Here is a 24,840-nt window from a genome sequence, read left to right as displayed (position 1 = left end):
TATTCTTGATGAATTCAGGACATTTTGATTTGGGAGATTTTGGAAAAAGATCCAGATGTTGAAACCATGAATTGAGTGGTTTGCTTTCCATTTTCTAAGAAGAGTTGAAGAGAACACTTTTTGTGACTGAACTATAAGCTATCCCCTAGATTTCAAGGCAATTTATGAGTCTGTGATATCTTCCTTCGATTTTTTCCAAAGAACTTAAAAGTAACTGCCTTAACATTACAGTTAATACTTTTTAGAATCTTGATGCTATTGGTTGGCTTGAGATTTTATTATTTCTATTTTTTTTTTTAAAGCAGAAATATAAATACTATATATATGTACACCAACCTGAGAAGCTTCTTACAGACTAGTTTTGCCTATAGAACAGATGGACAATGACTGCACAAATTTCCTCCTACACTGCCTTCAAATCAGCTGCCTTGATCAAGAGGAAATGTCTGCAGAAAGTTTCGTCCCTAGCTGCTACAACCTTTGTCTCCATCAAACCTTTTAAGCACAGCAGCTGTCATGGCGATTTGAACAAGTTATCATAAACTTAAGTTAGGCTGCAGTCACACAGCAACTATTTCCCAAAGCTATTAATACTGCAACTGAGATAAAAGGATGTCTATCTTGCATTAGCAGTGCTCTAAACCAGTACATTAACCATCTACTACAGACTATTAACCAACGACAACACCTGTGTATGCAAACTTTCTAAACACCACAAAACTGATCATCAGAACTGACCAGAAGTATCTTCCTTTCACTCAAAAAACTGAAATAAATGCGAAACGAGTACAAAAGCCACCTCTCTTCCTCATTCTTAACAATTTAAGATTTTTAGGTGCAAGTGCCAGAATCTTACTTTTAGCAGAGAATTTGTTCTCTTTCCTGGTTCGTCCTGTTTTCTTTAGGCAGCCATCACAGACAAAGCTGAAGCAAAAATAGGAGAAAGTGAAAAAAATAATGCCGATCAGACAATCATGTTCTTTAGCATCTTATCATTAGAAGCAAAATCTTTCACCAGATCTTATCTGGTCTGGAAAATACCTTTACTGAAATTTGAAATAAAAGAGAGCACAAACAACAGTGCAGGCACAAACAGCCCAATTGTTTCAGCACTGCAGAGGCGAATCTAAGCTCCAGGTGGGTGCATCTCCTGTCAGTCACCCATGTCAACACCTGCAAGCCCAGGAAACAGGGTCTCCATTGGGAGATTGAGCAAATTGGCTTCAAGCATTCTTGGAACAGAGAGTCCCCAAGTGCTGTTGCTCATGAAAAGGAAATACCTCAACACATAAAGCAAAATGCTGATTTTTTTTTCCAAACCCTCAAGTACACTCACTGTAGCATGAAATGACAGGCATATCCTTCCTCAGTTACAGGATCATACCCTGTTCTCCAGCAACGTGGATTGGACGGAGTGCTAGAAGTCATAGCTTTCTTGTCAAGAAAGGGAACATTTCAGCTCCTACAGAGCTGTATCTACGTATAATTTACCATTTTTTTAAAGCTTTTAAAGCAATCAGAAAAAAGCCCAACAGCATTTTTGTCCAGAACTAAGAAGCATCTATATAAAATCAGATTGTTTTTCAGATTTAATCTGATCATTAAGATGAAAAAAGTGAATTCACCTGTTAAATGCTTTAGTTGTTTCATTTTTCTTACAATGACAAAGCAGTATGATTTGTAAAAAAAAAAAAATAGATCAGTATGAAATTGTAACCAGAACTAAAAACATACTTTCATGAAGGACTAGTATCTTTAAACACCAAAGGCTTAAACATAAGGCTCTTCCACAAACAATAATGTTAGAAACATTTAAGATTAGAAACAACTTCACATATAACACAGTAAAATATGCCTAAACGTAATTTTACCCTATATATTCAGGTGGGAATGCAACTTCTTAAATATAACCAATATAAGCAAGTTTATGCACTAACTCTAGTAACTAATCTATCATATACTCTACTTAAGAAGGAGAAATTCCTCACCCAGAAGGCCAGATTATCTCATTATGAAGAACACAGATCTGGTGCATTTTTCTTCCACATTCTATACATTCAACAAATCTGTAGAAGGAAAAAAGGGGGAAGGGAAGCAAAGTTAGTAGTATCATTACTTGCTTGTAACATTTTAATAAAGGAGTTAGAGCATTTAGGCTCTTGAGCATATTAAACATAGAGGGCATATCAATGCTGAGAACAGCCTACAGTATGAATGAAGAATTTGTCAGTTTAAAACCAGGTAGATTACACAGGGACACATCATTATTGCTATTTTCTTGCCTTACTTCCACCCACTTCACTCAAAACCCCTCTAAGCATAAAATCTGTAATCTGCTTGTTGCTATAATGAAGAATGAAAAATAGATTCACAGGCATCAGAAGTGGAGAACCAGGAGAAATAGTTGGCTGTCAGTTACTTCACTATGCTTGATGCCTGGGGTACATTGCAAATGCAGAAAAAGATGGGCAAGAAGAAGACAACAGGAGCATCCAAGTCACTTTTAGAAGCCTAGCAGAGACTTAAGGACAACTGATAAATAAGTGATACGGCCTACTTCACAGATGCTGGTGGGTACAAATCTCTGAAATACCTAAGGCTGCTTCACGTATCAGAACCATCTGACACTCTTTGAACATGCCTATTTAGAAGAGTTTGAGACTCTGAATGAATAGCTGTTGTTTGTGTTGGGCATATGGTATCACTGTAAGTCAGGCTTGTCTTCCAGTGTTAGGCTGTATCTTCACTATAACAAAGGGAAAGCAAAGTTATGAATCAAGTTGCTATTCTCTCCTTCCCACAGCCCTTGTAAAACAGAAGAACTGGCTGACCCATATGTCCCAGAAGGATGGTGTGGGAACAATAAATATTCTTTTTGCTCATTCATTTGAGAATGAAGATCATGCCTGCAGAGTAGCATCATAGATGCATAACACAGGACCATGTAAAGTGGCTTAAAAAAACCACAACCCTTAAGAAATATTAAGAAAAGCAGACGAGTCACAATCTTCCCTTTACTGAATGGCTACCGTACTGCTTCCAGAGCAGTGGAGAGGAACCGTCTGGTTCAAATGTAACAACTTTTCCTTCAACTACAGCTGCCTGTAAAAATATGACAACTAGAAAAGCCAACAGCACCAAAAGAGTTACTGAAAAATAGATCTGTTTTTAAGACTTGTAAATTTGCCACAACAGGGTTTCAAAGCAGAGTTATCTGCATCGACCCCTCTATTGAATCCACATTCAAGGCAACAAAAGGCAGTCATTCTGGCCCACACATACAGTGTTACATATTTCTCAAGTACAACTGCAGTGGTTTGGGTTCTCAGCACAGAATGCCGAATGCACTGCTTACTGAGCAGCCCCTACTGGCTAACAGAGCTACAGGAAGTTTGGAAAACACTGAAAAAGAAAGCCCAGTGTGAAGGAGTTATATGTCTTTTACAAAATAATTACAACAAAACGAGGATCATTCAAAGTGTGACAGCATTACTTACAGTTCAGGGTCCAGTGTATCATTCTTCCTTTTTGAAAACTGTTCTTTGTTTATTGTGCTATGGAGAAACATGCAATAAATGTCAGTTTTAACACAAGGCAACATACCATGCCATACCACACATACCCACACACCAAGACAAAACTTACAAGCAGGTTTTTTTAAAAACTCACTGGTACTACAAGGAAAGGAGCTGTATTTCATGAAGTGACAGAGAACTAAAGTATATGCCACCCTGACTCTGACTGTGGAAAACATTCTTTTATGGGACAATAGCTGGTAGAGATCCACATTGCTCCCTTTCTGTTTTACCACAGAATAAATGGTAAAACCTGCTGATGTTCAAATTTTGGACCAGTCTGATCAGTATTTCATAGTGAAAGGACTATTTCATATGCCTCTCCAATATTCGGAAGCCAGGGAATTCTGGTTATCTTAGATTACTGAGAAAGGCAGTTCATCGTATTTCAGATTCCTCTGGTCCTCCTCCTCGATTAACTTCAAAGATAAATTTCAGCTTCCAAACTGCCATCTCAGTCCAGCCATTACTCTACACTACCTTTACCTTTCCCATAGCATTGACAAGGCTAGAAATCACATCTTTGTGACAGTGAGTTCTCAGGTATTTTTTACACCCATCTGCTTCAAAATAGTCCACAACAATCACGGAAGAATACCAAGATCTCTGAGAATTTACTCCAAAAAGAGTACTGTGTAATGTGAGAAAATCAGTACATGCCTCTCTGAGAGGTGTCCCATTTGCATGAGGTGCACTAAGCCTGCTATCCTTTTATTTTAGTGTTTATTCTGAATACTACCAACTGCAGACTACTTCAAGCTCCTCATCAGATAAATGATGGAAGTTCAGTCTTCCAGGTACCTCAAACTATTATTGTAATATGGTGAGTAGAACTGTAAACAGGACCTCACATATACATTCCCAATTTTTCTTTTTTCTTTTGTTCACTTTAACTACATGTTGCGGGAAGAGAAGAAGGGAGCAGGATCTTTATGCCCCAGTAAAATGAGTTCCTAAGGGAAAGCCTTTAAGTGTGGGAGAGAACATTCAAAAGTGTACCTGCACTTATAGCAGGCTATAAGCCTCCATCTTAACTACACAACAAAGTATTTAAACGAGCTATGAAAAAGAATACCAGAAGCTGGAAGTACCTTCTTACTATTGCTTGTGTTTAAAGAGCTTTTGATAGTTTTTATTATTGAAAAAACTTGAATCCAGCACCTGTATTTCCAAATCTAATGTGAAATTGAAAGCACTATATGCTGCCTTATACCCTGACTCAAAGACTTGCGGTAAACCCTTCTAACTTAAGTGTATGAGCAAGAACATACTCTCTCAGCAGCTAAGCAAGAACGTATGTATAAACATCAATATATTAGATGCTTATTTATACACAGATTTACATGTAAACAGATATTTGCTTCTCTCATATATAAGTACTTCATATCCCACATCTCATTATCAACAAAACTCAACAATACTGATTAGTAGAAGCAAATACCCAAAACCTAGAGTAGCAATCCATACTATCCACAGGGACAAGGCTGAATACATGGCAATCAGGATCTGGTAACATGCTGCTAGAGATAACTTCTCCTTCCAATGAAAGTTAACTCTGTCCAATTACCAACTTCAACAACTATTCCCCCTGGTTTCAGACCTTCCTAAACTCCTCACTTGTTTGGTCTGCTGTATTCCTGAAATGCCCTCCCCCAAGGAGCTTCCTCCAACAGTTCAAAGAGTAACTGCTTGGCACTCACTAGTCCCTCAAGGGCTTCCTTGGTCTCCCAAAATTCTGTTACAGGGTTTTTTTATGGAGGTAGGAAGAGGGTACATCAGAACGAAAGACTGTCCCAACAGTCTGCCACCAGCACAAAATAGGCAACTAAATCCATGCACAGCCTTTTACAATGATCTCCTCAACAACTGCACAGCTTTTCTCGTAAGCACATAGCACTCCAACAGTGAAATATTTGTATGGCAAAAGGAGGCTGCCTGCTTCTCATCTGGATGAAACACAGCCTGACACTGAATACAAGTTTAATAGCATAGCCAGTCTATAAGCAGAATGGTACCTCTGACTGTATCAAACTGTGTCTGTCACTTTCGTCTCTGCAGGCATGGCTATTTTTCTGTAGCAGAATACTTTCTCTTCTTTGCCCTCTATTGGTGTAGCTGCAATTTTAAACACTAAGTGCTTAGGTCTCACTACAATGCAGTCAGTCCAAACTTTAAAGAAGAATATCTAAAGCACAAGTCCAGGCTTTTACAAAGGATATCTAGTCTCCCTTGTACTAGCATATAAACAGCGAGGGCGACCTAAAACTAAACTCATTCCCTTCAAAAAAGCACTACAGATCATGACACAGCTTATGGATGCACAGCCCAAGCAAACACAATTAACTCACGTTTGAGGTTGTGATGGGTCATCTCCCAGAGAAACGCTCTCCCCTTGGATTTCGTTGAAGCACTTCTCACAGAAATGATACCTGTCAGCAAGAAGGCCATATTTGGGTGAACTGCTCCATCCACATAACACAGCCCAAGCCAAGCAACGGAGCCACCAATCACAGCAGGCCAAGGAAGGGACAGGAGCAGAGAGCAGGTCATCAACGGCGACAAGGATATTCAATGATGCAGATTTATGGGCCCCACATTGTGTTTGGTTGGGTTTTTTTTTGTTTGATTCATTTTTGGGGTTTTTTTGCGCAATCAAAGCCAAGTGCAGACAATGACAAGCATGAAGGGGAAATAAAAAGTAATACACACACACACACAAAGAAATGGGGGTTTGCAGGACAAAACCAAAAACACAGAAGCAGGACAAGACAACACAAAGCAGAAAGCCAAGGCAAAGCACAGATTAGCATTAAATCTCTCAAGTGGGTTCACAAGCAGCAAATGATTAAGGCAAATTAAACAAGAGTATTCCATTTTAGCATATGCATACCCTCTTCATTTTAATAATCCATGCCAGGTACAGCAAAGAATTAAAATGAGAAAGGGGGAAGAGCAGAAGGAAGGAAGAACTGCTACTCTGACATGTACATCAGCACAACAGTTCTGCTGGCAGAGAGATATGCAAGAGATCAATGGAAGAGGGATAGTCTTCCACTGAAAATGTTTAAATGCTGAAAGGCCACAGAACTCTCTCCTAGTTGAAAGGGAAAGCTAAGTATCAGAAGCTTCAATAAAATCTATCCTCAAAATCTTACAAATGTTAATTCTAGAACTGTCAAACTGTATGTTAACTGACATTAACTACACTCATAGTGCTTGACATTGATATGATTCTGCCATAGCCATGAGTGTAGATCACTCCAGACATCAATGCAGCAAGGATGACAGAGAAAGGTTTCACTTGTATTTGAATAAAACAGCAAATAATTCAAGATTCTGTCCCAGCCCTCAAAAATGTTCTAAACCTGTGACCTCGCCATTACTAAGGCATGTTAACAGAGTGCACAAGACATCTAAAAAGAAAAAGAAGTAAAATTCAAACGTTTATTATGCAGCCCCGCGAACTAACTACAGCAGCTGTTAAGCTAAAAAGTCAGGGGTCATCTGTCTTAGTTTTCATCTCAGATGAAGCAAAACATACTACTTCTGGAATTGTACGTTTCAGTCTATGGATAATACATGCATGTGTATATGCGGCATAATTTAAAAGTCACATGTATACACCTGTTATCATGCACCTATTCCCTCCTAATGTGTGAAAACAGGTAAAGCATATCAGGTTTTTCAGCAATAAGTCTTTGATCCATCTAATGCTTGCCCACAGATAAACATAACCAGAAGATACTGACACAATACAAAAAGATCTACACTATGTAGTTATTATAGGATACTATAGGCTTATTTTCTACTTCTTCACTCCTGGTATAAAACTTTGAGGCTCAATAAGGTTAAGGTCCTGCTTCTTCCTGCCTCACCTCCCCAACTGGCAAAGAGATGCCTAGCAAGAAACCTTTTGTAAGTCAAATAAATTTAAATCCTTTAAGAAATCCCATGTAAAAACCCTAATATTTATTTTATTTTATTTTTTTTTAGAAGAACTGTAAAAGTGACTGCACTTTACACAGCTGCTGACAGCTACTTCCAAGACAACTCCTGTATGGAAACTTGAGAGAAAAAGCAAGCATAAATCTACTCAAATCTGAATACACCAATCTTTCAATTAAGACCTGCACCGCAAAAATAAGTTTGCTCTTCAGTGTTAACACCATAAGAAAAACAGACTTCCCAAGTATAATATATATTACAAGTATTAATATACTTTCTGCATAGTTTTATCAGTGCTCTGCATGAAAAATACTGCTGCATAGTAGGAAGCAAAGACAACAGACATATATATATGATTTGTAGATAACTGAAGGTTTGATTAACTGTAGGATAAAAATTTAGTAAAACATCACTTTTCTGCAAATGAAAGAGCAGCAAAGGCTGCAGTGAACTTTTGCAGAAGAAATTGTTAGCACAAAAAACAGACTATTTGAGGGCACTTCCAGCAGATTTTTACCTTAGAACACAAAGGTGTACACATATAAACAGAGCGTATACGTAAATACATGCACACTTTTTAGCAGGTTGATTAAAGCATGCACAGAACTGCACCAAGCAGTTCTCCTTACCTGTTCTGGTAACTGTAGTAAGTGGCATCTCGAGGGATTGTGCATAGTTGTTTGCCATAGCAACACAACGTCTGTGGTGAGAACTCCAACTGCAAAGAGGAATGGGTTGTCTTAGTACTCATACATGCCTTCACCTGCTCTCCACAGGAAGCAAGCATGACCCAGACAAGAATCACTTCCACCTTATTCTGTGCATAGCTCTTACAGTGTAGCAAGTGTATGAAGTGTTAGTCACAAAAATGTTCACTGAGCTGTTATTCTCAACTTAGCTCTTCCTCCAAATATGGAAAGCATTTCAAAATAAGACAATGGAAATAGTCTCACTACACAGTGAAACAGGGAGTACTTCTGCAGTAACAAAACCATATCTGTTCAAATTGCAAGAGCAAACGGGCCTGCCCTAATCAAAATAAGCCTTTAGTTACTGATTTCTCCCCAACAGCTTGTATCCAAATTGATCATTTAAACACTAGATAGAATTGGAAGATCCATGAAAACCTCAAAATCAGATTACCGGGGATTGCTAAATCCCAGTACATTTTCAAAAATTTTAAAACCAACTGTAGTGCTAACAATAACTGCTGTATTTTTCCCCCTCCAATACCAGGAAGCAAGCAGAGACTAAAAATACTTTTCTTACCTTTCTTCCACAGCAATAACCAAGGTTCTGCATAACTGGATCAATTTCTTGCTCAAACACCTCTGCCAGTTTGGAACAGTACTTATATACCCGGGATGTCTTGCGGTTATACAGCCAGGCATTATTGAACATGAGCCAGATGTCATCTACATACTGCCACGGTTCCTGATACTGTCCTGTGTCAAGCTTCCTCTTGATAGTAGAAAGGTCCATGGGGTTCTTCACTATGTCAAAATAATCCTGCAAGAACACAGTGTCTCAAAACACTACTACAGAACTATGTTGTGACATGATGGCGTGAGCATTCTCAGCATACAAATTCTTCCGCAGTACACCAAGAAAAACAGGTTCCTCCCTGACTTGATTGTCAAACTGCTTGTGACATACAATAAAATCTCTGAGTAAAACCATATCACTCCCCAGTGCTACCTTTTCACTAGTCCTTTATTTCTCAGACTTTATTACTCTTCCACTTGTGATGGAATAAAGCCACTTTAATTTTAGTCAGCAAAACAAGTCTTACAAGAAGCAGGAAGTGGCAATGTTTTTGCAGCCTCTGTGATTTGAGAATACACACAAGAGCATTACAAGAAAGCGACTCTTTTTAGTAGACCGGACAGCCTAATGAACAAAAGGAAGTAACTATTAGATAATAAAAGATATCATGTCTCCTCTAAAGAACACCTCCTTCCAATGCCCAGATCAATTAATAGGACCACCTAGCCTACAAAAATCCTCAGAATATGACAGCCAATTGAGAGCTAGTTAAAGAATATTAGAAACATTTATGCCCTTGTATAACAGCAGGCCTGGGATTTTTTATGCATCTTTTGAAAATAAAACAAAACTAAAGACTAGCAAACCCCAAACATCTACATCAAAACCAAAGAAAAAATATTTCAGGCAAAAAAATGTTGCCCTAAGTACCTAAGCAGGACTTCTACATACATATTTGTAAATAAAGAGAAAGCTGTAGTTACTCCAGGGGGTTTAAAACAAGACCCTTGAAGGACAGTAATGTCTTCTGAAGGCAATTCTAAAACCAGCAGAAAATTCAACCTAAACAAAAACTAGAGGCTGATCTCTTCCTTGCTTATAACAGATTAATAATCATTGATGGATTTTTTTTCTTAAGTGATCTTGATCTACTTAATTTCCCACATATTTGTCAAGTTTTATAAATGATGAGAAACTCAGCAGAAGCATCACAGTATGAAGCAACATCCATAGAAAGCTCACACAGCACTGGGAATCTGTTGGTAATCACATCAATGCATACCTGTTTGTTTATCCAAAGGAACCCAGAACCCAAACGTTTGAAAAAAACAAATGTTCTTAAGTCAGAGATTTCAAGTTCTACTGCCGAAGCTAACCCTCTTCCAATGCACCAAATATTAAAATGTTAACAAGACAGACTTCAGCTGTTCTCAAACACGCACATCATAATGTAGCAGGTTTAGATTAAATAATTAAAGCCAGGAAAGTATCTTGCTAAGACACTCACAGGAATTCCTAGTAGCTGGGGATCCACAGGCTGTCGAAACGGAAGAGACTCCGGATCCTGTCGGTAAAGTGCCTCCAGTGTTGGCATAAGTGCCTGCCGCAACTCTTCTGGCTTGAAAACTATTGAAAAGCAACAAGCATCAGAAAAACAGCAGAAACAGCTGTAAGGAAGAAATTGGCTGGAAAACACGAGGTCTGTGGAAAAATACTAGAGACAATGGTTTAAGTTATTTAGCATGGATGGCTTGTTTAGCCTCTGCAACACTGAGTGCTGAGGAGGATGTTAAAGTGATCAGCTGGAGACAAGGAGATGGGCCAAAATACTAACCAGAATCTTGTTTTTATCATAAAAGACACCGCTAAATTTAACAGAGCTGGTTTATGTTCCAGATATGCCCCTCTCCCAGGTTACAAGAAAAAGCCTACTTATAAAATCTGTAACTGGAGTATTTAAAATCTCTATTGAATTGACAGTTTTACAAAGGCTTAAGTACTAAGGCCTTAAAGAAACTGTCAAAAGCCAATTACTAGCACATGTATTATTACATGTATTATATGTTTGTCCAACAGCTACAAAGAGCAATCCATATAAGCTTACTAAGTACCAATGAAGAAAGCTCAGGGTTTGTTTTTTTTTTTTCCCCTGAAGATTTCTCTAGGGAGATGCTGTGAATTTCAGTCAAAACAGTGTTCCTGCTTAGCTTACTTTTTTTCTTCGACTGTCCAGCTGCTGGAGAAGACTGAGTAGCTGGAGTATTAGGTCTTTCTTCCCCCTCTGGTACTTCAGTCTTCACTTCAGATTTCTTCTCCTCTTGCTCCATTGGGTCTGGTTTACATTCCTCCACAACTGGTTCTACTTTAACCTGGAAAGCAGTTTGGAGTCTGTCAGCCTCCTGGGAAGTCATCCTTTCATGTTTCTTTCAATTTAAACCTACCTGCCATCCTGCCCACCACTCCTCCCTAGGATTAAGCTTATCTAATTTGTAGTTAAAACTTGCCTAAAGCTTAAGCAGATGTGGTAGAATGCATCTTTTAACACTGCAGTAGCAGCAATGATGAGCTATCCTGTTCTGACCTGCAAGCAGATACAGTCACTCACCCAGCTCTTCAGGGAGATCTGACAAGTCTCTCACACACTGTGGCTGCCAGGATGATGCTACTGGCAGCCACACTCTTAGCTGTCCTCTGTGACCAGTTGTCTGAGACCAGTAAAGCAGCCCAATAAGTACATATAGAATCACAGAATCATTCAGGTTGGAAAAGACCTTTAAGATAATTAGGTCCAACCATAAAACTAACACTGCCATGTCCATCACTAAACCACATCCCTAGGTGCCACATCTAGGCTTCTCTCAAACACCTCCAGGAATGGTGACTCCACCACTTCCCTGGGAAGCCTGTTCCAGTGCCTGAAAACCCTTTCAGTAAAGAAATTTTTTCCAATATCCAATCTAAACCTCCCCTGGCACAACCTGAGGCTTTTTCCTCTAATCCTAATATCTGCTATTCTAACATTTAACAGATGCCAGTAACATCTGACAGACTGACCCAAGTGCTCTCTTACATTGGCATTTACCAAAAAGCCTCACAGTTGCAACCACATTATCATGGGCTTTCCTGTGGCCACTAGCTTCTACTATCACTTCACTAGAAAACAGAGACCCTTTTTACAAAGAAATAGAGGAAGACAACAATCAAAATGGCAGCAACAGGTAGCACCCAAGCTCACTGAAGTTTGGAAGGAATGACTTGCATGGTAACAGAAAGTATCTAGCAGCACTAGATGAAGATACTTTACCCAACAACCAGCTGAGAATCTTACCTCAGGTTTCTCCTCCATTTGCAGCTCTGTCTGTTCTGGTTCCCCTTCATCTGTTTTAATATCCATTTTCACTTCCTGCAAGGGTGGTTGCTGCTGCTCTGGAACAGCCTGCTGAGAGTTCACCTCTGTGCTGCTGGTGGATGGGGGGTTGGATACCTGCCCATCAATGCTTACAGCTGGTTGTGAAAGCTGAGGGAACAAGAGATACATTACAGATATCTAATGAAATTTCCCCCCCTCTTCTCTAATGTACCTTTTACCTTCATTACATTTAGACCAAGTTTAAATGCACTCTAGTCCTACTTGCTTTAACTGCAGAAGACACTGTTGCACAACTCCAATTATAGAAAAACATGCAACAGAAACATGCACTGGAAGGTCTGGTATAGAGAAAAATGACATACTGCTTCTCTATTGCACACCACCGCTATGCATATGTAGACCTAAGTAAAGACTTCTGAAAAACTCTTGAAAAATACTCCCTCTGGAAACACCAGATAATCTATAGACTTGTCTCAATGCAAAAAAAAAGGTTACTTCCCAAACAGAAAAAAAACCCTACTTGGATATTAAATGTTCCAGGAGCCACCTCCATTATCACAGACTCACACAAAAATAAAAGATCCAGTGAAAACTAAAACTTATGCTTAAATATATGCAGGGAAAGCAAAATGAAAACATTTCCTTACAGGTGTTGTGGGGTGCTGAGGCTGCAGCAGTGCGGTTGGTGTGGGAACAGATGCAGTCGTGCTCTGCTGTGACAAGGGTTGCTGCTGTTGCTCTGCAGAAGGGGTAACTGGAACTGGAGGCTGGACCTGTGGAGGCAGCTGTGCCTGAGGAGGTGTTGGAGTCTGCCTTTGAGGGGGGTGCATAGTTTGTGACTGTGGTCCAGTTGGCATTGCCTGAGGAGTAGGTGTGGGGGCAGCAGTGGCAGCTGCTGCTGCCTGCTGTTGCTGTGATCCCAAGCCTGGAGGCGTGTGGTGAGGTGTTGGGGTTCGGCTGGGTACTGGAGAAGGAGAATTTCGGTGCATGGGAGGCTGTGGAAGAGGTGGGCAGTGAATATGGCTCCCTTGAGAACCTGGAGCCATTGCAGGAGAATTCCCAGGACAGGAAGCGCTCGTCATTTGTGCCTGTGGAAAAAATTGTACATATTTGCAATGACTTGAAACAGAAAAGCAAGAAAAACTACTGTCAAACGGCTGCATTACCAAAGTTTCTGGCCTAGTTTGTCACATTTTTTTTTTAAGTATCTGTTTTGTTCTTAAAAACTGTTTCAAAAGAAAAAATGGTCTATTTGATTTTTCTTCACATGAACATAAAGCTATTTTATAATTTACTCAGCTCTGAAATAAAAGTTTAAACAGAACACCTTAAACTTGTTGATACATTTAAAGAATGTTACACCTACGCTCCCAGTTCACAAAACATTTTTTTTTCTAAAGCTGCTGATTTGTACATCCTGAATATGGGACAATGCACTACAGTGAAAAATTGCACTGAAATATACTTAGTGTGCCCATGCCCCCACCCCCCCAAGACTAGAAACTTAATTTATCATCAGAAATAAGTACAGCTGCAACTGTACCGTTACGAGATTAGAAAATAATTGTATTGGTGAAGGAAAAGAAGCTGTCACTCCACAATAATCTTGCCTGCAAACTAGGAAGAAGCATCAACGAGAAGCAAACTGACGTTCCCTACTTCTTCCTGGCCTGAAAGGTTCTTGCTGAAAAGGGAGAGGGAAAGGACAGAAAGGAAACTGCTAGACTGTTAAGTTCAGATCTTTAGTAGTGATAACCCTATACCCCAGAACCAGTAACACACATAGGTCCTGGATAGACATGCCTTTTTATGACTCATTCTATCACCTCTGAATTTCTCAGGTTCTGATGCTTTGCTGTTCAGCAAGACATTAACTACTGCATGCTAAGTAACAAGCTTCTTTGCTCCATAAAACCAAACTTAAAAAAATTCACACCAAACTCTGAAACAAACGAACAAATGTTTCATCCCTGCCATTCCCAGCGCTACAAGAGGATAATGTTGACACTCAAATTAATTTGATTGACTATAATTCCAAAAGAATCTTGAGAAAACAAGCACTTCTCCATTACTAGAAACCAAACAATGAAACCAGTATGTGACAGAGCCCACTGACACCACTTTCAGAAATCAGAAACCTACTTGAGAAACTGGTGTCTGATTGCCAGGCTGAGTCATGGGCATGCTTGCTGTGTTCATTCCTGGGGAAGAAGCAGGGAACTGGGGCTGTTGTAGGAACTGATTCTGACCAGAAGGCTGGCCAACCCCTGGTTGCTGCATACGTGAAGGAAATCCCATCTGTTGGAAAAGAAAGGAACTAGTTTCACTTGAAGTGCATACACCTCTGCAATAATTTACAAAAAATGCACAAACATTAATCTAGTTGTGGAAATTGATGCTTTGCCACTTATCTGTAGGATATACTGTGGGAAGTCTGCATATCACTCCTCTCAAAAGACAGAAATTATGATGAATTTCCCTTGTAAGCTAAAGAAAGATTACAGATTGGGATCGTGACTTAAGATTTATTTTTGTTCCTTGTTTAAAGGATGCGACATCACAAACCGCCACTTAAACTTAATTTTTAGGCAATTTTTACCAATATTTATAGGCTTACCAGACAAATCTTTCAATGGAAATGCAAAAGGAAGAACCAAAGAGTCAAGAGAATGAAGAAATAATGCTTGATTTTTAAAATTTCTTTTTCTTAATTCAAGGAGACCACAGCCAAGAGAAGTGAACCCCGGAGGGAAGGTGGACTGACCTGGTTCATGGCCCCTGCCTGGCTTAGCTGTCCAGGGTGCTGAAGAGGAGGGGTTTGCCGGGGTCCCATCGGCGACAGCTGCATGTTCATCTGGCCAAACTGATTCATTCCTGTGTGATTGTGCAAAAAAAAAAAAACTTATAAACAAAGGCCTGAATTCTCCTTTGGGCACCATTCAACATTCGGAGAAGAAATTCTAACATTTTCTTCCCAATTTAGTTTCGTAGAAACCCATTTTCAAGCACATAATACTATACAGGAAATATTTTAAAGCTACCATACTCCTTCAGAGTACAAACTTTTTTTCCCCAAAAAGACTTGTCACCACTGTTACCTAAGTTCTAAATTTTGCGAACCACTGGAGTACACAATAAGTGTCACACTAACTGCTGAAGATGGGCTTTGTACAGAAAGTTGTGTTGTCTCAATTACGTATCAGAAATTCACTTACTTAATCCTAAACTGTATCTTCACTTAAGTACCTTGTGTGTTGGCTACAATATTTCTTGAATATGCAACAAAGGTTCTGCCCCTTCCTTCTAAGAAATTATTCTCACCATTCACCCTTTACCACCATCTCCCCATCTAAGCTGCCTGGTCCCACCATATTTGACTGATCTTACCATCCTACACTCACACCATGAAAAGTTCCAAAAGCATCAAGTTCTTTATTTAACAGAGCATGAAGTTAACCTGCAGTTCTTAAATTCACAAGATCATGAAATGCTATTCGATATATAGATATGCATGTGTGTGTATATATAGTTGGGAAAGCATTATACAATATAGATAGCTATTTTCTTCATAAAATGGGAAAACTGCAGGTGAAACAAGGGCTATGAGACTTCAGCAAGAGCTGCCCAATTCCAATATTCCTTCAAAATCACAGTAGCAAATTTTCTTCATATATTTACCTGGCTGTGCCTGCATACGATTCATCATCTGATTTGGCACATTGGCACGTATCAGGGTTGGGTCAGGAAGAGGACCATCTGAAAAAAAGGTATTAGAATAAGATTATGGCATTTAGAAGACCACCAGGTTTTACCCACCTAACATTTCTGTGAGAATTACAGACTAAAAATCCTATGTTAAAAAAAAAAAAAAGTACTGACAAAGTCCAGTAACTCTTAACACTCCTTTAAGAGAGTTCTCGAAGTGTGAAGCCAAACCAAAAACTTCCTTGAAAATATATATGCATGTCCCATTGACAGAAAAATCGCTTAACTTCAGAGCCTGCTTTCAGAAACTGAAGGCAAATTTGAAGTATGTTACTGAAGTACAACAAACAACACAGCAGCTCACAAACATCCCAAACCACAAGAACTTCTACACACCACTCCACACTGTTAATTCATCTCTAGATTTAAAACACTACGAAAAATATATTGTTGAACAGAGTATTTCTCAAAGCTCTGAAGTTTGAGAACTACATGAGTACATGCTGATTAACCAGAAGTGTCACATCTACTGCTGAAGATCAACTTCCTAGAAAAGTTACAGCAAATCACAGTATCAACCCTTAAGAATCTTTCTTGGATCTTGGTACTGTATCCCGGTAAATCCTGTTCTGACTTCAAGCATGAAAAGATGCAGAATTGGATTTACAAAGATAGATTCAAATTTAAGCAGGAGAAAAAGAACTCAGATGAAGATTCTTGCAGCATATGCCTGGAGCTACTAGATCCTTCTGCAGTGTTAGGAAAAAAACAGGAAGTTTTTTGTCTCCTCAGTTAATACTTCAAATTTTGCCCCAATCTTTTTAAACATTTGTTACAGTGTCACAGGCAGCTATGCATCTGCCTCCATGAGGTCTGTGAAGAACTCCATTCTTAACTGTAAAGTATCTAAGATCATGCCAGACTGAAAGAATGAAGGAGAAAAATCCTTCTGAGAAGGAAGTTCTCAGGAGAGGGTCACAGGGGGAGGAGGAAGGGCAGTACTCTAGAAAAAGTATGGTTGCAGAACTGTTGCACTTGGTTTTAAGAAAGACTATTTTCGTCTCCAGAGCTGCCAGTCCAGAATCACAAAGACAAAAAAAGTCCTAAAGCAGGATTAAATAGTTTTAAAAAATTAGTTCTCTTTTTACAGTTAAATTAGAGTATGGCATGCAATTTTCTTTAGAAATGTACAAAGTTCGGTATTTCAATTATTTACAGGACTAAACTGGAAACACAAGACTACAATGTCAGCAGATGCCTCTCTCCACTTTCTAACTAGATGTATCACCCACAATAAAAGAATCATAGAATATTTAAGATTGGAAGGAACCTTAAAGATCATCAGGTTCCAACCTCCCTGGTATTAGCAAAGGCACCTCACACTACACCAGGCTGCACAAGTCCTCAATAATTCCTCTCCAAAAACACATTTATTCTAATATATAAAGACACTGTTAACAAGGAATATTATATTAATAAATAAATAAATCTGTCTAGCATCAGGAAGGTCAGTTCAAGTAACCAAATTTGAACACGACACAGAACAAGCAGTTACCTAAACTTTCAAAGGAATAAATACCTAAGCACTCCAATAATCATACTCTCTGCTTCCAGCAACGATAACAATAGTGATGGTAATTTTAAGCATCACACAACTATTATGAAAATATGTATTTCTCTTCTAGTAATTGAAGTTACCTTTCAATACATTAATTCTAGAGCACTAGAACACTGAGACAGTGTTCTAAAATGTTAGGAAGCAACTTAAGCCCCATTCCCTGCACCCTCAAAGCAAGTACAGAAGTTAAACAATATTTCTATTTTTTCAGAACTTAAAGTTTTTTGAAAAACTATAGTAATTATTTAACATAAGCAAAGATTTTGCAAGTACTTCTGAATAAAGACAAGAAAGTTCTGTTTAAATTTAAGCAAGTCAGGTACATATGAAACAAGAAGGGCAAAATGGTCACCACCCCACCAAAATGATTGTACAGGACTTCCCTGCACCAGGTAGTCAGTAACCCCACTTCTCTTACTTGCAGACATCCCTGGCTGTGGCTGTCCCATGTTGGGCCCTTGATTCATGGGAGCCTGTGGCATGCCTGGAGCATTTGGGATCATGTTTTGTTTCTGCAGCCTGGTTCTTCGTATCTCCTCCAACTCCTTCTGAATCTTATAGATCTTCTCAGCTATCAGGTGGTAGTACTCTGCCTGTTGGGGAGGAATTCAAACCATGAAAGATGACAACACACGCATTAAGTAAAGGCAACAGGTTACAGTAGTTTTCAGTTTGCCAAACAGCCTCACATCTGCTCCCTTCCCACCTCTCCCAGCCCTCCCCCCATTTCAGCTTGGGTGTGGGTTGCTCTCTCTTTGAGAAGCTGCCACACAGATAGGAAGGCAAAAAGGCAACCATTAGACCAACAACAGACATTGCTCTTCCCCTGTATCATGTCTGTCACTTCTTTATGAAAATCACAGTTAAGAGCTCCATCTCCCTTCAGAGAACACTGAGATGTCTTGAGCACATCACACCCCAACAGGCACCACCCTGACCCCAGGCACACCCAGGCAGAAGCGTGCAGCTGGTTGGCTCCCAGACCCCATCCACCAGCCCCAAAACATGCTCCCTCTGTCTAAGACTCATCTGTGCCTTCATTCCTCTTCCTCCACAACCACTATGGGATCAAGGCAGAGATACACACGACTGGACAAGAGATGATGTCGTATCTCACCCTGCTGTTTGCTGATTCATACATATCCCCTTCCACTTTCCGAGCATAAGCCACCAGATTCTCCATACGCCGATCCTTCAGTGCTGCAGGGTCAGGAGTAGGAAATATGGCTTGGACTCTGGGGGGGTACAAAAAACACACAGGTAATTAGTTTGTCTCCAGACCAGGACATCAGCACTAACCCCAGGGATCTGAACACAAAGTGACAAGCCAGTTTTCCGGGAAACGTTGCCCCTGTGTAGACGGCTTGAGCACAGAGTGGGACACTCCCCGTACAACAGCCCCAATCCAGCAGATGCAGCTCCAAATTTTGGGCTTCTGCTTTCCCTTCTCATGGACACTGACAACACTCACTCCTGGGCCCCTAGTTTTGGAATCCAGGCTTTCTCCTGTCCCACACACACACCTCAGAGCATGTTGTTTTGATATAAGCTACTCACAATTTATGAACAAGGTGGTTTCGGAGATCCTGAGTAATGTCTTCATGCCACTGCTTTCGAATTCCCGTATTGGATGGTTGAGCTGTTGGCATGGCTCCCAAACTGGCAACATTGGCGCTTTCACTCATCATAGGGCTTCAAAAACAGAGCAAGAATTGAGGGCAAAAGTCTAGTCCAAGCTTAGTCATCTTACAGTCATAGTCTCTTTCAGAATAATGTTAGGACAAAGTGCTAGTTCAGCCATTCCCTAATCAATGGACAAACTCTGCAGAAATAGCTGCACAGACACCAAAACAACGCCGTGAAAGAGCACATGCTGTTCTACCCAAGGATTTGGAAAACTGCAACAAAAGCTACAAAATCCAGAGGGAGAGATAGCCATCAATGGCATTTACCCCACTGCTTATTCAAGTACCACCATGAGATCAAAACAAAATCACTGGGGTGCAAAGAATAATTCAACTTACTTTTGAGAATTCATAGTTGAATGTAACATTGAGTCAGGAAGCAAATTAGGGGTTTGAACCCCTACTCCTCCATTCACTCCCATTGGATTTGCACCTAGAAAACAGAAGAATAAGCAATCTTAAATGAACAGCCCATTTACTGTGCAAAATCAGCAACTGCTCAGCAATAACAAGGGTCTAGACATTCAAGTACTTTGATTTTTGTGAAGGGAGTTTAATTACTCATTGCTCATCTTATCCTCTTACCTTTCACAAACTTAGAAAAAAGTCTGAGACAAAACACCAGTGACCTCCAAGTGCAGCATTACACATTACTCCTCTACATATCTTTCTGAACTTCTCAAGAACCAAGCAATTTCAATTTGCTGTAAGCATTACATACCAGAGTCCTTTTCTGTGACTCCCCAACTAGAGATTCAGTATTACCAAACACTTCCATTTTTTCATTTAGAAGCAGCTGGAGTTTTTTTTGTCATTCAGGGGCTTAGGATATATATTCACAAAGGCTTCAGAAAATTAAAACATCAGCTACCACCTACATTTGACAAGCTCCCCTCTCCCCCACTCCATACTTCAGGATCTTACAATTAACTACAATGATTGCACTAAGAAGGAACATCCGACAATCCTTTGCAGGAAAAACCTCTAATAATTTGGTATGGACCAAAATTTGCTTTTATGAATCACAGCACATCTCAATCACCATAAAAAATTGCCTGTTTTCTTCACACACTACAGTTAAGACTCAAATAGTGACGCAAAATGCAGCCTATTTCTGTTTGGAGCTTCTGAACAAATCACTTTGTGAAGCTGAGAGTAGCATGAAGCCATTACCAAACTTGACACAGATGTAGGACATCTAAATCCTACAAAATCTGTTTATCAAGCAAAGTCAGACACTGCATACAAGAGAAATCCACGGAAATTAAGTCTATAAAGCCTAATACACACCTCTAATATCACCACCAAGTGTTTAACAGTCTTTTCATAGAACTGCCTGCTGCCTCCAGCCTCCCTTCCCTTAGTCACTTTCTTCTCCTTCCCAAATTCCCTTTGCCATCTGAGAGCAAGCTAGTGCAGAAGACAGCTCTCAATCTCTGCCTTAACTCTCCCTTCTCAACTGCAAAAACCATTTCTTTGATCTTAGAATCACATCTTTTCACATGGCAATCCTCACCAAATCTTGCTCTATCTCCTAAACCAGTCCTGTTATGCAGACCAAGTAATTCTTATCTCACCTGTTGCAATTCCCTCCTTAGCCACCTACTCCTAAAAATGAAACAGTCAAAAGTCTGCACTCCCCATGCTTCTCCTTTCTACACGAAGCTTCTGTTCCTCATTCTCCAACTTTTCAAGGCCTTCACTATAAAATTTTGGAGCTTCTAGAAACTGATCTATTTGTAAAATACTAATCCACAGTACAAAGCTGTATTATTTTCATCTAATTGTTTGCAGACTAAGCTCTCAGGATCTGCTCCCCTTCTCCTATTTTAAAAAAAGGCTTTACACACTGGAAGGCAAAGTTTTAATGGAACAGAAGTCATGTGCAATCTATGACGATCAGTCACCTCATTATCAAGCCTACTCTATCCAACAGCATTTTTCTGAGTAACTCAAGAGTAGCATGTCCTTTGCTGCACTAACAGCACATCAAGCTTCAGTGTGCAACAACCTGCTACTTTCCTCTGCAATCTGAGGTCCTTCCCCATGGAATTCCTGTGCATACAAAGCACTCATACTGTACACAAGTCTGTCAGAGGTCATTCTCCTGGTTTCACTGGGATAGAATTATGGAATCCATTTTTTGTTCAGGGAACTGCAATTTTTTGAGAAGACTGCAGCACCTGATTCTGTGAGAACGAAGTTGATAAAACCCTTTGTTTTAGTTTGTGGCCAGCCATGGAATGCAGGTTCCCACAGTGATCAAGGTCTTCAGCAGTTCTGTACTAGCCAGGAGCTAGGGCCAGGAGGAGTGAAACCCAGGGCAGCCGACCCAAGCTGGCCAACAGAAGTGTTCCATACCATAAATATCACCCTCACTATAAATTGGGAAGTTTGCTGGGGACAGACCTCTTCCTCAAAGGCCACCATCCCTTAAGGGTCTCATCTGTCATTCTGCCCCCCAAGGCCTGCTCCCCCATTTGCTGTGACTGTCATGCTCTGGCTACAGCTGTGCTGCTCCCAGGGTTTGACATCTGACATTCACTGTTGGGAGCTCCTGACCACTGTATGGGCTGAGTATAACTTTGTATTTCAGGTTAGTATTGGGATTAATAGTAGTAGCTCTTTGTTATTTTATTAAATTTGTTTTCATTTCTACCCATGTCTCCTTTCTCCACAATGCCCCTTCTCAGGTGGGGAGGGATCATTGGGTCATATAACAACTGCCTAAACATAGACAGGCATATAGGCAAGATCCCTGCAATCTTTCTTTTCCATAAGAGAAAAAAATCAACTCTACTTAAGCAACTCAATCAAAAAGCTGGAGATTAGGAAAATTCCATCAATATAATCTCAAACTATCAAAATTACATTTGATAATTAAAGATTACTTCACTTGATACCAGTGATAGCCAGTCAGAAATAACTGCACTTCAAATTAAAATTCTTATGTAGCCTTTTGTGATTTTGCAATAAGCCACCCAGACCATTCATGAGTCCACAAGACAGGATTTGGAAAGTCTGTTATTACTTTTCATTTTTAAAACAAACATTACAAATCTGAGCTACAACTGTACAATGATTCAGTCTGAGTGACAAGGATGTACACTTGAATGCAAACATTCCAATACATGCATTTCCACTTAAAAACTCCTAAAAAGCCCCAAACTTGCATTACAGTAAAATTATAAAGCTATAGAATAACATTAAATAAAATGTTTTGGAAAACCGGTTCTCAAAAAATAAATTATTTTTCCCAAAAAGATACTTTTCCCAGATAACTTGTTTTCCAAGAGAGAGCATCTGGGCCCTGTAAGTCTAAAATATTGCAAAGCCATTCCACTTGCAAATTAACTAGCTGTATTAAGCTAGTAGATTAAGAAAATCTGCATCAGAAATAGCATGGGAAATTTGCCTTTAAGTTTGTATTTTAACACTAACAGGTAAACTTACTCATAGGGTTCATAGGGCGCAGACCCTGGGGTGACTGTCCTTGCTGCTGACTCTTTACTTGAGCCTGGGGCTGTGTCTGCATCTGGTTCCCTTGATAGGTCAGTCCAAGGGCTGCGTAGGCTCTCTCAATGGAGCTGGGGTCTATCTGACTGGTAGTGTTTATGCTGGGCGTTGTCTGCTGCCCCACGCCCACAGAGCCAGTATTTGCAAGTCCTACTGCAGCTCCGCCCAGTAGCGCTGGAAGAGATATAACAAGTTACTAAGGACAGAAACAGGTAGCCAAAAAGGTCCAGAAAAACAGGGAAAGAACAGAAAGAGTGCACCAGCTGCTCACAACTACATCATCTCCTCCTAGTAACATGCAGAGAAGAGGCCAGGTCTGGAAAACCTGTCATGAAACAGGGAGACAAGTTTTGACCCAACCAGCCATTCCAACCACATGCTGTTTTCCCTTTGAGCTGCTGAGAGGAAATCCCACTCTTAAGTATTTGGGACACATCTGTTTGCTTCAAAGTGAAAACAGAGGTACACCATGTCACAGAGGCTAAAGACAGAAGTGCACATAAAGCATTTCAGCAGCCACTGTAATTTTGTTTTTTTAAAATTTTCTTAACCCAGGAAGTATCTCAACTGACACTAATGATGAGAAGAGACCAAAGTAACAATAAGGAAGAAAAAGAAAAACAAAAAACAAAACAGGTAACACAGTAACAAAAACCTTGCCAAAGATTTTGGCAGGTAGACCAAGGGGATGCAATGACAAGGGGGAAGAGACATCTGATGCAAACACAGGATGAAGACAGAAGCCAGTGTAATTAGGACTGGAACGACACAACCCTCTGTGTGAGGGCGCATCTGTCTCCAGAACCCAGCCACTGGAAGAGGTGGTAATGAAAAGCCCACGATTTGGCTGAGAGCCATGACTTGTTCACCGTTACCATCCTCCTGCTCAGAGCATCAAATAGTTAGAAAGGTTCCAGAAACACCAGCTATCAGAGACAGAGAAATTCTGTGCAACTCTAAAGCAAGAGGAAAAACAAATATTCCCAAATTCAAGAGCATCACCACTATCACCTGGAAGAAATAAAATTTAACTCCCAATATGCATTTTATTGTTTATCCAAAACACAGAACTCCCCAGCAGACTTACTTTGTTGATTTCTTTTGTCCCCAGCATTTTTCAGAGGCAAACACACAGGACAGTCATGTCTCGTACAATTCTTCCAGTGCGAGATGATTTGTCGGGAAGACGCGCAATGTGCCACTGGGAAAGGGAGGGGAATGAAAAACTTATAAATACTGCCAGTATCTCCACATGGTCAATACAAACTGGGTAGGGCACAACTGTTCCTCTCAGGAGACACATCTCTATGAACACTGGTCAGTAAAGTATTACTTGGAATAGTTGAGCCCTGGATTTCAAGTACTATTGGCTTAACTAAACCTTACTTGAAGGCTCTACGTTATACACCCAAGCCTACATCTCCCTGGCTCAAAGGATAACACCATAACCATTGGGCAGATTGTGCCCAGCAATTGGCACAACCCAGATGAGCCTAGGCTACCAAAAAGGTAACATATATTTTCTTTGACTACTAGGATAGACTAAAGAGTTCACCAGTGCCCGTAGCAGCTGAATTCCTGGCCAACTATTGCTTGAGATTTGTGTCTTCTGTTTAAGGGAGACGGGTAGTCTCCTACTTGCAGATTCCTGCTTTGTGTCTACCCTTATTGGTATGCAGCATCCAAGAGATCTTATAGTGAGTTACAAAGTTAAGATCACTCATCACTTTGTGCAATCTTGCCCCCTCTAACTAGCCTAAACTTCAAAGGCTCAGGAGTTTGTGATTTCCACTCTTAAGGGGACAGACAAATTTAAAAAAATTGACTTCCCAAGCCACCCACCAGTTCTCCATCCCTTTCTAAGAGCCCTTCCCATCCTACAAATGTTGACCACATATATATAAGCACTCCTCCACTTACCCTGGCAAGATTTGCCAGCCTGACAATGTGTCATGTGGTTCAGGACATTCTTCATGGTTCGACAATGAGGGAGGTTGCACTGCCGCACTTCCCCATTGGCCTGTTCTCGCCGCTGACACTTGTGAGCGTGTAAGAGGAGAACCAGCTGCTGCTGAATGAGTTTACGTTTTTCTGGATCTGCTGTCGGTGCTCCAGATCCCATTCCTTGAGAAGCTGCTGGCCCCATCCCAGCCTGCTGAA

The 24,840-nt window shown here is 40.2% G+C and overlaps 1 protein-coding gene across 1 annotated transcript in view; it reads right to left on the bottom strand.

The window, feature by feature from the left end:
• The window catches only part of EP300 (E1A binding protein p300), a 61,969-nt gene that overhangs the window by 11,583 nt on the left and 25,546 nt on the right, over positions 1-24,840 (bottom strand). Inside the window, 20 exon segments of the mRNA XM_009996349.1 lie at positions 857-924; positions 1,989-2,066; positions 3,498-3,554; positions 5,924-6,004; positions 8,150-8,238; positions 8,790-9,029; positions 10,294-10,412; positions 10,999-11,155; positions 12,115-12,303; positions 12,804-13,244; positions 14,299-14,454; positions 14,921-15,030; positions 15,835-15,912; positions 17,898-18,072; positions 18,597-18,714; positions 19,037-19,171; positions 19,504-19,597; positions 22,618-22,854; positions 23,768-23,881; positions 24,601-24,840. Of these exon segments, the coding sequence (XP_009994651.1) occupies positions 857-924; positions 1,989-2,066; positions 3,498-3,554; positions 5,924-6,004; positions 8,150-8,238; positions 8,790-9,029; positions 10,294-10,412; positions 10,999-11,155; positions 12,115-12,303; positions 12,804-13,244; positions 14,299-14,454; positions 14,921-15,030; positions 15,835-15,912; positions 17,898-18,072; positions 18,597-18,714; positions 19,037-19,171; positions 19,504-19,597; positions 22,618-22,854; positions 23,768-23,881; positions 24,601-24,840 (2,976 nt within the window).

The sequence above is a fragment of the Chaetura pelagica genome, unplaced genomic scaffold (assembly GCF_000747805.2).
Source record: "Chaetura pelagica isolate M959 unplaced genomic scaffold, ChaPel_1.0 scaffold414, whole genome shotgun sequence".
Taxonomy (NCBI): Eukaryota; Metazoa; Chordata; class Aves; order Apodiformes; family Apodidae; genus Chaetura; species Chaetura pelagica.
Note: the sequence above shows the minus strand (reverse complement) of the source record. Positions and strands in the feature narration are given on the sequence as shown.